Source organism: Protomyctophum parallelum (genome assembly GCF_964188405.1).
Source record: "Protomyctophum parallelum genome assembly, chromosome: 14".
Taxonomy (NCBI): Eukaryota; Metazoa; Chordata; class Actinopteri; order Myctophiformes; family Myctophidae; genus Protomyctophum; species Protomyctophum parallelum.
The window spans coordinates 17,585,520-17,599,826 of record NC_139709.1 but is presented as its reverse complement, the minus strand read 5'-3'; the positions used below and the strand labels follow the sequence as shown (position 1 = coordinate 17,599,826).

General features: G+C 41.9%; 1 protein-coding gene across 1 annotated transcript in view; it reads right to left on the bottom strand.

Annotated features, from left to right (window-relative positions):
* The window catches only part of LOC310871153 (netrin-G1-like), a gene marked incomplete at both ends in the record, with an annotated part of 91,138 nt that overhangs the window by 30,665 nt on the left and 46,166 nt on the right, over nt 1-14,307 (bottom strand). Inside the window, one exon of the mRNA XM_083782642.1 lies at nt 13,138-13,475. Within this exon, the coding sequence (XP_083638768.1) occupies nt 13,138-13,475 (338 nt within the window). The remainder of the gene's footprint in view (nt 1-13,137; nt 13,476-14,307) is intronic.

The window sequence follows — 14,307 nt, the reverse complement described above, 5'->3', positions numbered from 1 at the left end:
TTTAAGGAGATCAAGGCATGTAAAAAAGAAAGTTTGAGCGCTTTTACCACAAAAAGTACAGGTAAAGGGTTTTCTTCTGTGTGGGTCTTAGATATTTACAAGCTCTTGCCACAAATGGTACAATTAAAAGCTCTCTTATAGCTTATTTGCAAGCTATATCACTGTTGCTAAAACTTTTTCATGTCAAGGACTCCTGCTGACCGTTCCACGGAGCTCCAGAACTAATATTTGAGTTAAAGATGTTATATTCAACATCTAATATGTTCTAATATAGCAGATCTACTGTACAAGCTCATAGCGTGGCACAAGGCACTATGAGCGTTTACATCTGCTAATTCTTAATAGCCGAAGTGCTATGTAGTAGCTAAAATAAAAAATGACACAGATGATTTCCAGGTTTTAAGGGGTTAACTTTCTATGCCAGGGTTTTTAGAGATGTACGTACACTTCAGTGAAATTAACCGCTGGGAAAATCCTTAATTGAAGCCATGCACCACCGCTCAGTGCATGAACTCTAGGCTGCATGGCTCACAGGGCTTGGGTATTCAGCCCTGCCCTCTGTGCCCTCAGTCCCCATTTACTTAACTGATTACCTCACAAAGGTGAGCAACTCTCACAGCCACAACACTAGAGGAAGTATAAATAATGATCTGGTGCCACCCACATATAGAACAAATATGGGTAAATTAACTTTCCACAGCACTACAACTCAGGTGTGGAATGCCCCGCCCCCTTCCCTCAAAACAAACAAATCACTGGCTTCCTTTAAAACCGGTCTGAAAAATCACCTATCAATGTCAGCGGGTCAAAAGGAGAGAAGATGACTGCCCAACCTCCCTATACCCCCCTCCGAGAAATTATTTTATTTGTATTTAGATTTTTTGTACTTCCACCTGTACATAGTTATCATGTTTTTGAGATATCTCGATTATTGTCATCATTGTGTTGTGAATGAATGCATGGGACCCGAATGGAAACAAGACTGCAAGGTCTTTTTTCGGTGCTATCCTTTTGGATCAATGTGATTTGACTGTACCATGTACTGTTTTGCATTTGTTATTGTCTAATAAAATAATCAATCAATCAATCAATTAGAACCCGACCATCTCTCTCCATATGGTTTGATAAAGGCATATAAAAAAATCACACCTGTGTGAACCGAGTGGTGCAACTCCCCTCTCCCCCCTCCTCTCTCTCTCTCTCTCTCTCTCTCTCATTAGCAGGCAGCAGGCACAGCATACCCCTCTCTCTGTTTCTGGTGCCCCCTACTGGTATAAATAAGTCACATACTCGTGCTCACACAGGTACACAAACAAACAGGTACACGGACATTGCTGGTTGTAGGAGTGGTTGCACCACTCAAAAACATGACTTATACACCCAATGAAAATATACACTTCACGGAGTATACCACTTGGAATTATAACAATTGGTTAAGGATTGCCTGATGACGCAAGTTAAATTACAACCTTTTGAGGGGATGCAGGAATTTACATACTTTACATATACTTACATGCCACTCACACTTCGCTGCGACTTATTGGAGCTTGTAGATCTTCTATTTTCTGTGCACCATTTCATTCAACAAAATATAAATGAAGCTGACCCCCCCCCCCCCCCCCCCCCCCCCCCCCTCCTTCTCTCTCATTAGCAGGCACTGTCTCGCTCTCTCTGTTTCTGGCACAACAGCGCCCCTACTGGTACTCATTATACTGGTGCTCATTAATGAACACATAGGTGAACACGGACATTGCTGTTCCTTGGAGTGGTTGCACCACTCAATAAAAAAAATCTCATAACTTTTGATTGGGTGGGCAGGATCACATTTGGTTGGGCTCTGCCCACCCTTGCCTCCCCCTAGAACGGGCCTTAACTGTTGCTTATAAGATGCATACTCCCAGTTGTCCAGTGGACTCTCAAAGCACTGCTACCGCAAGCTCACATCCAAGGTCGAATCACCCGGAGGGTACTAGTACTACCAAATCGAAATCCTCAAGTCAAACACCAATGCTCCTTGACATGAGCTTTCTCTACTCTGCTAGCTATAACAGCCTTCCTCCTGCGGTTGTTGGAGACATTAAATCAAGTATTCATCCTTCAAGAAGAGGCTGAACAAACACATCCTCAGCATGTGACTGTAATCCCATAAAGCTCAAGGATATTTAATCATCCAACATTCAGTTTATTTATACCCCTGACTGAGTAGCTGCAGATCATCTTTAAATGTTATTCCAATAAAATAAAAAATAAAACATGTATTAAGATACTCTACCATACTTGTTAAACAAGTTATGGATTGAAGATTTTATGATTGCACAACATTCATGCGAGGATGGTCCTCTAAATGAAGGGCATTCCATTTCTCTTTTCCTTTTTGGACGTGAAAAGGGGGGTCTTGAACCATTCTAACAATGGGGGCTTTTAACATTATTTTTCTTGAATAAATTGTGTGGCTTTGAGAAGGAGAAGAATGTGTTCTGTTTGAGAAGGAGAAGAATGTGTTCTGCAAGAAAGCATTAAAAGATGTGACATTTTGAGACGATAACGTGCCGGATGCCACCGGCAAACCATGTGACTAGTTTTAAATGAGTTCTACGCTCCCAGATTGGAACCATTCGCACGCACGCACGCACGCACGCACGCACGCACGCACGCACGCACGCACGCACGCACGCACGCACGCACGCACGCCACCCCCATCCCACGTATGTTTTGTATTCAACACTACAGCCATTTTTCCTAAGATCCATTAGGGTCTCACACTCTTACTTATGCACCGAAAATATCCGATCTACAAGCTCAGAACGCATCGCAGCGGTGATGCATTCTAAGCTTGTAGATCGGATATTTTCAGCACATGACATTGACACGTAACCAATCTTAGTATAAATCCGGCGTGACATGAAACCTGGAATTGCAATAAGGATCCTTCCCCAGAAATGAATTCCTGCAGTGTCAACAACAACAAAGCCATTTGAGAGAGAACAAGGGGAATTCAGCCAACGTAACGACTTTGACAGCGCTACCCCCCCCACCCCCCCTCATATCCATTCTTTTTGTATATTGGATGGCATTGAACTTTTTTTCTGCCCACGAGGATCACTTGTCAACAAGCGTCACCTCATTACAGTGGGCCGTGTCACCGTGAAATTGAAGAGTCCGATTAGAGGGCCTTGTTTTCGGCACCGCCGCGGCCAATTCCCGCCATTCGTCCCGGGTGCGTAATGTAATACATCTCAAGCAAATTGTTTGCGCCTCCTCCTCCTCCTCGAAATATGAAGTAGCCCCGCCTGCCTGCCGCCAGGCTTTCCAAATTGCCAGAGAAATATTAAGGGATGGATCACAAGTTAATTCTCACACGGCTGCAATTCTTCTCTGCTGAAAATGAGATTTGAATTTGCACGTTCGCGGCCCCGGCAGCTAGCTGTACCGACCACTGCAAGCCTGTGCTTTGACAGGGCCTATTATTGGGGTTACATGCATTGATGTGGTTTGTGGGCATATAGTATTGTCATGTCTAGTACTCCCCCCCCCCCCCCCCCTCCCTTTTCATTGAGTGCTTCTCTCATACACCGTAAGCCACAAAGACAACGGATACACGATGGGAGAACATATTAATATGGAAATTAGTGGGTGGGTAGATACCTGCGTGTGTGTGTGTGTGTGTGTGTGTGTGTGTGTGTGTGTGTGTGTGTGCATGTGTGTGTGCGTGCGTGCGTGCGTGCGTGCGTGCGTGCGTGCGTGCGTGCGTGCGTGCGTGCGTGCGTGTGCAAACGCCTCATGCCGAGATGTAGAGTAAAATTCAAAATAACTTTTCGGTTTAACATTGAATTCACGTCACGTTTGCATGACTTAAAACTGCACCTTTCCACAGCCTGATGAAAGGATACACAGTACATGCACACATGCAGACATGTATGATGATGAAAGGATACACAGTACATGCACACATGCAGACATGTATGCATTGATTACGGAGCATACATGCATGAACACACACACACTGAAGCTGATGATGTAAGAATGCATACATAGACACAGCCATGCAGATAAATATATGTACTATAAAATGGGTGCTAAATGTATGTCAAAATGTAAAAGCATGTAGGATAACTGTAAACATAATAGAATACACTCATGCACTGCTATTACATATACATAAATCACATACATAACACTATACAGATATTCATTCAACCTACATCACAATCAAGATCTACATCAGAGTCACACAATGAACAGACATTTATTCATACATAAAATATATTGTCTCTAACCCAGACGTAGTGGTATAAGAATAAGAATAACACGACAGCAACAATATTCTACATAATATTCTGTACAATACGTGTGTACACACAACTAAACGTCATCATTCCCATACGTAAAATATATCCCATCCATATGCTGTAATAATGTATGTAATGTAATAGTGTACATCCATCCATACGCTGTAATGTTATGCTGTACACATCGTCATACTGTAGAAGAATAAACCCATGGAGACCCCATATCTGACACGCGTCAGGTAACGCTTGATCATACAATTAACGGAGCAAAAGGACATCTTGATATTCCAATTCCATTGCTTGCTGCAGGGTCCTCGGTGGTACAATTTATGTTGATGTGCTCCTCTCTGACTCCCCATTTATTATTTACAAAGAATGCCCCCGCCCTTAATTAGCTCTAATTAAGCATCGGAGACCTGGGAACATGATTGGTAGGGAACGTCGCCACGTGTGTGAGACATCTGGGGGTTGGGAAAGATAAGGCTCGACGGGGGCACTGGGTATAGGTAGCGATGGGTGGAGGAGGGGGGGCTTAGCAGGGGTGTATAGCAGAGAAAACACCAGGGGTCGTTTGAACCTGCACTTGAACCTGACTTTTCAACTCTGTCAATCAACGCGGCTACAGCTGTCACGGTTCACAGGGCAGATGCTTAGAGGGCTGCAGCTGTGAAAAGGCTGCGTGCACGTGGTTGGGTGTGTGTGTGTGATGCGGATGTAAGGGAACTGTGGGGTTGTGAGCACATATACACAACAAAAACTGTCTGTATGATGTGGTTTGCCGGGTGCAGGGCTCATGAAGTTTCACAATATGAAAGTAATAGCCAGCACTCCAGTCCTTCATGGTTCCCACGCTACCCTAATAGCCTGTATACTGCTCTTTTGACGCACACTCAAAATAATGCTTGAAGACATCAGTGTAATCCATCCAAGACACATTCATTTATATGATGCGTGTGCATGCGTGCGTGCTACTTTTGTGTGATGCTGTAGTAGTATGATCAAACTTGTTACTGTTCATTTGTGGGAAAAACCCCACAAAAAGTTAGAAAATGATCACAGCCCCTTGGCCTGGCCTGGAGGGCCTACAGTATGCTGTCTATATAGTGTATACTGCCCCGTCTGTGTGTTTCTCCCACAGATCAGATTTGAGACTCCTCATTAGGTGCATTAGGAGCACCTGGCCAGTGCTCCTGGAACCTCTCTAAAAGAGGGCTTGCCAGGCCCAGGCCGTGGCGTAATGGTCTGGGCACCGGACTGGTAATCCAGTCGCAGTGTGCCGCGGGTTCGACTCCCGAGCCCGACACGGCCTTTACTGCATGTCATCCCCCCATCTCTCTCCCGTTTCCTGTCAGCCTACTGTCTGTCCCTTCAAAAATCAATAAAAAGGCGTAAGCCGCAAAAAAAAAAAAAAAAAAAAAAAAAAGAGGGCTTGCCTTCTCTGTGTCCCTCTCCAGATGACAGCACCCTTCTGTTTGTTCCCCTTTACTGTTTGATTTGCACACTACAACACACCGTCACCATATTAACCACACATCCACAATGACACCACTGATCTTACTGACTTCCACATCTCACACATTCTGTAAGCATTCTTTATATATTGAGTTAATATTAGTTACCTTTTGTAAATAAACTATTGTTATTTTGAACACTGATACTGCGTCCTCCTCAATTTGTCTTGGTTATGACAATATGGAGTTAAGACGTTTCTGCCGCCAGCAACAATATATATGCATGTATATACAGTATAATCACTGCATGTATATTCCTGTGTGTACTGTAAACCAGGTTAGAAACACACACACATAACAGACGTCCTTGAGATGCTGATCTACAGCACGGATGGGCAACTTTGATGATAGAGACGGCCACTATATATTACACACTCACCCCAGAGGGCCACATTGCATATTACTGTTGTAGCAAAAATAGCCGATCTACAAGCTCAAAACGAGTCGCACTGTGACACGTTTTGAGCTTGTAGATCAGCTATTTTTTTCTATTATTTTAATTGAAATCCAGATTTTTTAAATTGGAATCCTGAAAAGTGAAATTTGTAATTAATTTCAAATGCCTTTAATTATGTTGTTAACTTTATGAACTAAATTAAAATACATTCATAAAAAAGACAATAGCAATTTACTCATTAACCTTAGACCAAAGTAATTAAAGCAGGTCATGTTTGCATGTTTGGAATTGTAACAGCTGAAATAAATACAGTGTATAATTGTATATCAATATTCGGATATTAACCAAGTGAAGGTGGGGGGCACATGTGGCCCCCGGGCCACCAGTTGCCCATATCTGATCTACAGTACAAACAGTATGCTGTATGTGGAATGAATGCACTGCAGTGCAGACCTCAAAACTCTTTCAAGAAGTCTTTGAAGTGTGAGACTCAGTTTGAATCTAATGTGTGATATACAGGCAAATCCCTCCAGGAATTGGAGAAGTGCAGGGCTTTGCCAGGGCTGGAAAGAATGTATAAAAAGATGTCCATCTGCAAAAAATGTATCGTTGTTGTCAGTGAAAGTAACTACAGTAAGTACATTCACTCAAGTAACTGGAGTATTTCTGATTTTCAATACTTGTACTCCACTACATCTCAGAGCCAAACATTCAAATAACATTATTTGGAAACTTTAGTTACTTTGTAGATTTTGATTATTAATTAATACAAAAGATACATTAATCTTTTCAGCTCTATATTGACAATTTGAAAATAGTATGTCTACAAGCTCACAACGTGTCACTTTGTGTTAATAATCAGTTCTTCTTGGGACCTTGATTAGCTCTTTCTTGTGTTGTGTTTGCTATGACTGTGTTCATAGGTTTTTTATTTCTATTTTTTATTTAAGTTTGTTCGAGATATGCTACCAATCAGACACGACAACAAATCAGCGGATTCATTATTAGTGTGAGGTGCCAGTGCATGTGCAGACCAAAATGTACTTTACCATACCGTATACATTCTTATTTTTGGCTTCCTATTCTGCAGAATCAGGTGCACATGCTATACAGTCTCCTCTTAAAACCGTCCTTTAACTGCTCAGGTATGCATCATAATCTGCAGGGAGGGGATATAATGAAGTACGGTATGCTAATAAAAGAGCACCTCACTTAGACTATAGAGATTTCCAAAGATTTCCAAAAGGTCATTATCATCGGCTCTCATCGGTAGGCTACAATGCTAGAATTCCTTCAAAGATTACATTTAATTGAACAATGGGGAGGGGGTAGTATTACTCTTAAACTGCACAGGTCGCCATATGAGATGTTATAATGCTGTTGTTTAAGGCTTAATTTGACCTCAAGGACATATTGAGAAAAGAGACATGGGACAAAGCAGCAGACAGCAGGAGAGAGAGAGAGAGAGAGAGAGAGAGAGAGAGAGAGAGAGGGGAGGGGGGATGTGGGGTGGCAGACATGTAGAAGGGGAAGGGTAGAAAAGAGACACAGAAAAAGCAGGGTAGGGGAAATAGAGTATACGGAGAGGGAAGAGAGATGAGAGAAATAGCACATTAGCACTTATGGATTAGCTGCCTTTTCTGTTCCCAGGCCCTGGTTACAACCCCTGCAGATGTGTGCTCCGAGCTGGCAGCACTGCCGAAAACGACCGACCGGCAGTGGTCATGTCTTAATTAACGAGGAGACATCTGATCAATAAAGTAAAGAACGATGGAGGGGCAGACGTGAAAGGTGGGACAGCCCCATGCGGCTCAAGGTTTTTTTGTTTTCCGTTGATGTGGAATAACATTATAAATCAATAACCACTGCATGCACTGTGATGGCTTTATACTAGGGGAGCAGCGAGCAGCGAGGGAATGGAAGAATATGCTTTTACTTTATCTAGACACAAGACACAAGACAGTCTGCGAAGGACCAGAGTCTATGAAAGTGAGAAATGCTCTATCCTATAAGAACGGTGTCCAAAACAAAATATTTGTATTAAAATGTTTTTAACGTGCAGAAGATTCACTTGGTAAAGAATGTCTCCATTTTGACAAAGTTAATTGACCTACTACTAGCAATTCAAATGATAATACTTTGTCTCCGTCTATTTGGCCGGAGGAAATACTACGTAGTTTAAAAAAAGGTATAGCTACCTCAAATGGGAATAAAGGTCTTTAATGGTGACATATTGAACTGGCAACAAAAACCTCCCATTGGTCAACACCTGACACAGCAAATATTTAGCCGCCTTCTGACCAAAAAGAAAAAGAAAGAAAAAAACCTGTCCCGGACAGGATGGTCATTCTGTGATAAGGCTTTCACATTTGGAGGTGGCCAGAAGGCTGCTGAGCCTGCTGGAAAGGAAACACTAATCAGCCTCTCCCCGGGCTCCCTCCATCCCACTCCGCTTGCAAGTGAGTTACTGATCCACGTCTGGACAGAAATCGTATGTTTATTTTCTTTTCTTTCTCGCCAACAAACTTTTGGTGGAAAATTGAATTTGATGCCCGAGGGCAGGATGGAGAATTGGCAAAATAGCTTATTTTCCCTGCAAACCACCTTTTGCTGCTCTTTCTAATGAATGGCCAAATAAGATATCTGCAGGAGATGGTGAATGCTGTGCCGGGAAACCAGGCCTTGCAATTTAAAGCCCATCAATTCATGTTTACAGCGCTAGTGTAGTGTGTATATTGGGAGAGTGCGTCTGACCGAGGCATAGGAATTTTCCTCTGATGGGGCTCGAGAGGGAATACCACCTGCCGGCATCGCTAATTAGTAAATCACCTATAGTCTACTACGACATCTTGAGGTAATAGTAATAGTGCTATTGGAAAATGGCTTTAAAATGTAATGAAAATAGCGGAAATAGACAATATAAAAGACAATCTACAAGAATCGACAGGAAATCTACACAACTTGTGCTTCCGTTTCAAATGTATCTATTCTACCAATGAAACAGAAGGAAAATCTTTCCAGCTAAAAAAATTGCAACTAAAGTAATAAAAAAAAGTCAACCAAATAACAGTAGGAACAGTAGGAATACACTGAAGAGTCTATACCAGGAGTTCTCATCCAATGTCACTATGTCACTATGACTACAGTAGGAATACACTGAAGAGTCTATACCAGGAGTTCTCATCCAATGTCACTATGTCACTATGACTACAGTAGGAATACACTGAAGAGTCTATACCAGGAGTTCTCATCCAATGTCACTATGTCACTATGACTACAGTAGGAATACACTGAAGAGTCTATACCAGGAGTTCTCATCCAATGTCACTATGACACCTCATAGTACCATAGCATCACAAAGGCCTTAAAACAAGACTCCAGACATCCCAAAACAAACACTACTGCTTGGACACATACTGAAACAATTCTGTCAGTCAATGAGTTAATAAAGTATTCAAACAATCAATCAATCAATCAATCAATCAATCAATCAAAATATTTTATAATAGAGCACCGAAGTCTGATGTCAATATCGGTAGAGGGTGCAAATCCACGGGTTCATGTACTTTCTATTTGCATTGTAATCCCCATAAGGGTATTTTAGATCGCCTCTTATAATAACTGTGTTTGAAAAATAAACAAATCATCCAGGCCGCTTCACTCATAATATGAGTGAAGCGGCCTGGATGATTTGTTTATTCCATATTATGAAGAATCAACTGACTGAGAGAAAATGCTATTGTTACTGCTACTGAATTAGTTACATTTTCGCTAGAAACAGACTGTATCATATGAGTGACTGACTGTCGCAAATGATACAGAGACACCTCCCTGACAATAACGCAGAGACAGCTTGTTTATTTTTGGACCATAATGGTTATATGAAACGATTTTTTGACCCCATGTTATTCTCCATAGAGAAATTACTTCCGTGAACCAGGCAGAACCAATTGGGATAAGCGAGTGACGTCAGGACTTCGGCGCTCTTGTTTCAACGGAAATTATTTTGTATGATTTTCTTATTCCTCTACTTTTGAACGGACCCCCCCGGCACTGTCAGGAGTCCTCGTCTCTTTGAAAACATGTGGACTAGAGTCTATGCATGGCCACGAGTTCAAAATCTGTCCAGTGTTGCATGCTACCCCTGTCATTCCTCCGCTTCTTGTCATTTTTCATTGTGCTGTCCAATAAAACAGAAAATACCCCGAAACGTAACCTTTCTAAAGGGAAAGAAAATGCCTTACAGCCAATTCCATCAATCCTCTGACAAGATCATTGACATAAAATGTCATTGAAAGCTGAAATCTCTACACTGCTCAAACATAAAAAACAAAACAAAAAATGTTGTTGTAATGTTGTTAATTATGCCACGTAGCCTATAATTCCTTTTATATTCCATCAGTCCAGTCATCACTGTGAAACCTGGGATATGTTGGATTTGGAAGTGGCGTCTGGCTGGGGTTTGGAATGTTTACAAGTATCTCTCTGCTCCGCCAAAGTGTCCCCGTTGGTTACCATTTAATCAGCTGCAAATGCTCTTAATTACAAGATTAGTCTCCCACCAATTAGCGCAGGGCTCTAATGGTTCTAATCCGCTATACTGAAGTCAACTGAATTCTAATTAGGGACTAACTGTTTTCAATTCACCTAGGGCCCATCTGATGGGTCATTACCAACCGTAGTTATTCTCACATAAACCAACCAGAGCACAGCTACATTGGTCCCATTTGGAAAACCAGCTGTAGCAGTTTTATGATTTTTTGCATGCGCTGTGAAATTACAATGTTTTCATTTCTTTAAAAGACCTCTGATCTGCAGAGGCTTGACAATGGAAATGGCGCACAGGACAAACCTGGAAAGTTGTCGTTTACTGCGACGTGGACCCAACTTTTACGTGAGTTATAATTAGTTATAACTTGAGTCGAGTGGTGGTTAAGCATACAGTATATGAATCAGTGCTTCATTCAAGGAGCCTGCTGGGAAATAATGACTTCACATACATACATTTTAATGTTTGCCCGCTACCTCAGAAGAACCTTTTACATAATGCAACACAAATTGCAAATAATAAAATTTTATAGACATAATTCCGATGCAGAGGAGGTTGTCATAGCCGCGGGTCTCTCATATTTCATGCTGAAAGCACGCTGCCAATAAGTCAGAAGAAAGGCATTCCATCTGAAAGTAAAGTAAAGCAGCCTTGGGTCTTTTATTTGTGTGAATTCCAGCGGAAACCTGACTTCTAGACTACTTCGTTTGGTCTAATTGAATGCCCTGTGGGTCTGTTAAACACTATAGATGGTTTTGCAACCTTATCATTCATAATACATCTATAATTGATAATGTTTTTTAAACCCCAAAAAATAAACCACTGGTATGCTGTTTTTGGGACACTGCTTTAATCTAGGTAATCTAATGCTGTGTCACACTCATACGTGTTGCTCTTCTGCCGTCACACTAATGACTGATTTATTCTTGATTGCACACTGTATCTTGCACATCTAGCTACAGAAATCTACAAGCTCATACTATGTCATGGTGTTGTGAGCTTGTACATCGGCTATTTCCTGTGAGCAACAATAGGCCTATTACTACCCATAATGTATTTTCTTTGCAGATATGATTGTGGACACGTTTTCCGTATGAACAGGATTCCACTAGTTAAGAAGCGACCTGCTCACTACTCATGCATTGAAAGAAGCGTGAGCTCAGTTCAGGGCGGGGGGAGAGTAGTGTCCAGGATTGCAGCTTAGGCAATTGGCACCAGGTGAAAGATGGGTTACAAAATAGTGGGATAAAAAATATGGAATCCACTAATTAGTATAGCCTACTGAACATTCATTTACAACATGACACTTTTCATAGAAATAATAAGAAACTTTTTTGTTTTGTTTTATTTTTTTTAAAGGAAGGAAGGAGTGAACTTTTAAAGCATCAAGTTAGCATCAACTTGGGATTGAACTCCCCTAGGCTGGTGGTTTGTGGCACGATGATGGAAGCAGTATGCGGTGCAGGGTTATGAGATGAAAGCTTAATAATGATGAGGTCTCTAATGAAACAGGCGAGAGAGAATATTAAAATCTTCTCCCCTGCGCCGACGAGACGACCCGGGACTGGTGCTATTTTCCATTAGTCGTCCTTTTCACGTTAGGGCCATATGCAAAGTAATAGCAATGCAGGAGGTTAGAGTTTAATCGTAGCGCACACTGTGATTTCATTTGTTTGAATTGTTTTCCGTTAAAGGGTTTTGTGACAGAATGAACCGGATAGTACTGCGTGAATAGAGTCTAATGAGGATACTGTAGATCACATGTTGTTATCTGGGTCATCGTTCATGACAATATCACAATCCAACAGGCGGGCAGGGTCTTTAAAATTCACTTAGGACTTTCACTCGAAGCCTGATTCCACACCCGGTGCACACACGCACACACTTATATGCACTTAGGCCTGTCACAATAATGACATAATCGTCTAATCGCAATTATTTGAGATAATCACAATTATTTTGTCATAAATTGTCATAAATGTTCATACATAAAAAGTGGAAATAGCTGAACTAAAAGCTTACAACGTCAGTTTGCCTTTTTTTAGATGATGAATATGTCAGAAATTGCTTTGACTATTTCAGTTATCTGTCATATTATCTGCCCCATGCATTGTTTGATTACGACTCATGAGGCAAACAGAAATGTATTGGTTCCAATGTTCAACGCCAAATACACAATTAAATCGTTAATCACAATTATTTGTGTGACAATTTGTAATCGTGACAGCCCTACACTCACTGACACACACACACACACACACACACACACACACACACACACACACACACACACGCGCGCTGACACACGCTGACCCATGCTGACACACGCTGACACACGCTGACACACGCTGACACAGACAGAAAGCCAGACGAGGGGGGGTGGGGTCCTACCTGCCCTGGACCTTGATGTCGGAGATGGCATAGAAGTAGCGGGACAGGTTGTTCTCGTCCACCATGGTGGCGCCCGTGGCCGGCTTCAGCAGCTTAATCCTCAGGTCGGTGATGGTGAAGAAGTCCCGCAGGTTCCTGGTGGTGTCCAGCTGTCCATACAGCGACGCCATGTTGTGCAGCCGCGGCCCGGCGAACAGCGCAAAGCGGTCCTTGATCTCGAAGCGCACCGTCTTGTCGTTCTTCCACACGTAGCCACGCGAGTAGTCCTCGGTGCAGATGATGTCCAGCAGGGTGCGCTGTGTCAGCTCGTTCACCGTCTTGGGCTCCATGGTGAAGGCCTCCATGGTGAAGGGGACGGGACAATGAGCATTATTAACGTTTATCGTGATATAAAACAAAAACACTCACCATAATCGTATCGCGGATCGTATGGTGATATTGTTCTCCGTCATACATTAGAAATTAGCCTTTGTTTGGAATTCGGTACCAGATTTACACCCTCTATGTATAACCTAAGTGTAAGTATGTACATTTGGTATACCCTCTGATTTCTAATACCCCTTCTTTTTTCTTATACTCTGTACATACAGTAAATGGCCCAATTTTTGTCACTGCTTTACCCCTTATCCCTAAACCTTTTTCTTCTTATTATTGTTCAACTAGCCGATCTACATCAACAGGTTGTGAGCTTGTAAAATAGGGCCCATAGTGTACATTTTTTTGTGATTATATAGATTTTAGTTGTTATTTTTCAGGTCTATCAGTTGAAAGCATAGAACCTTTGTTTTGTGCAGTCCTTTTAGACCAAGGGGCTCCATTTTCGTTACCGCTAAACCCCTTATCCCTAAACTTCTTTGCCTTTTTTTACTATTTTGAAAAGAAGTTTAGGGATAAGGGGTTTAGCGGTGATGAAAATGGAGCCCCAAGGGTTATATCTTGCCCTTATCATCCCTAAACTTATTTGCCTTTTTTTTTTTTACTATTTTGAAAAACCTTAGTTCAAATGGCCGATCTACAAGCTCACAACGTGTCGATGTAGATCGGCTAGTTGAACTATTTTAAAAGGTTTTTCAAAAGTACCGTAGTAAAAAATGGCAAATAAGTTTAGGGATAAGGGGTATAACGGGTGGTGCAAGATAGGGCCCAAAGTGTCTGACTGTACTCTGTACT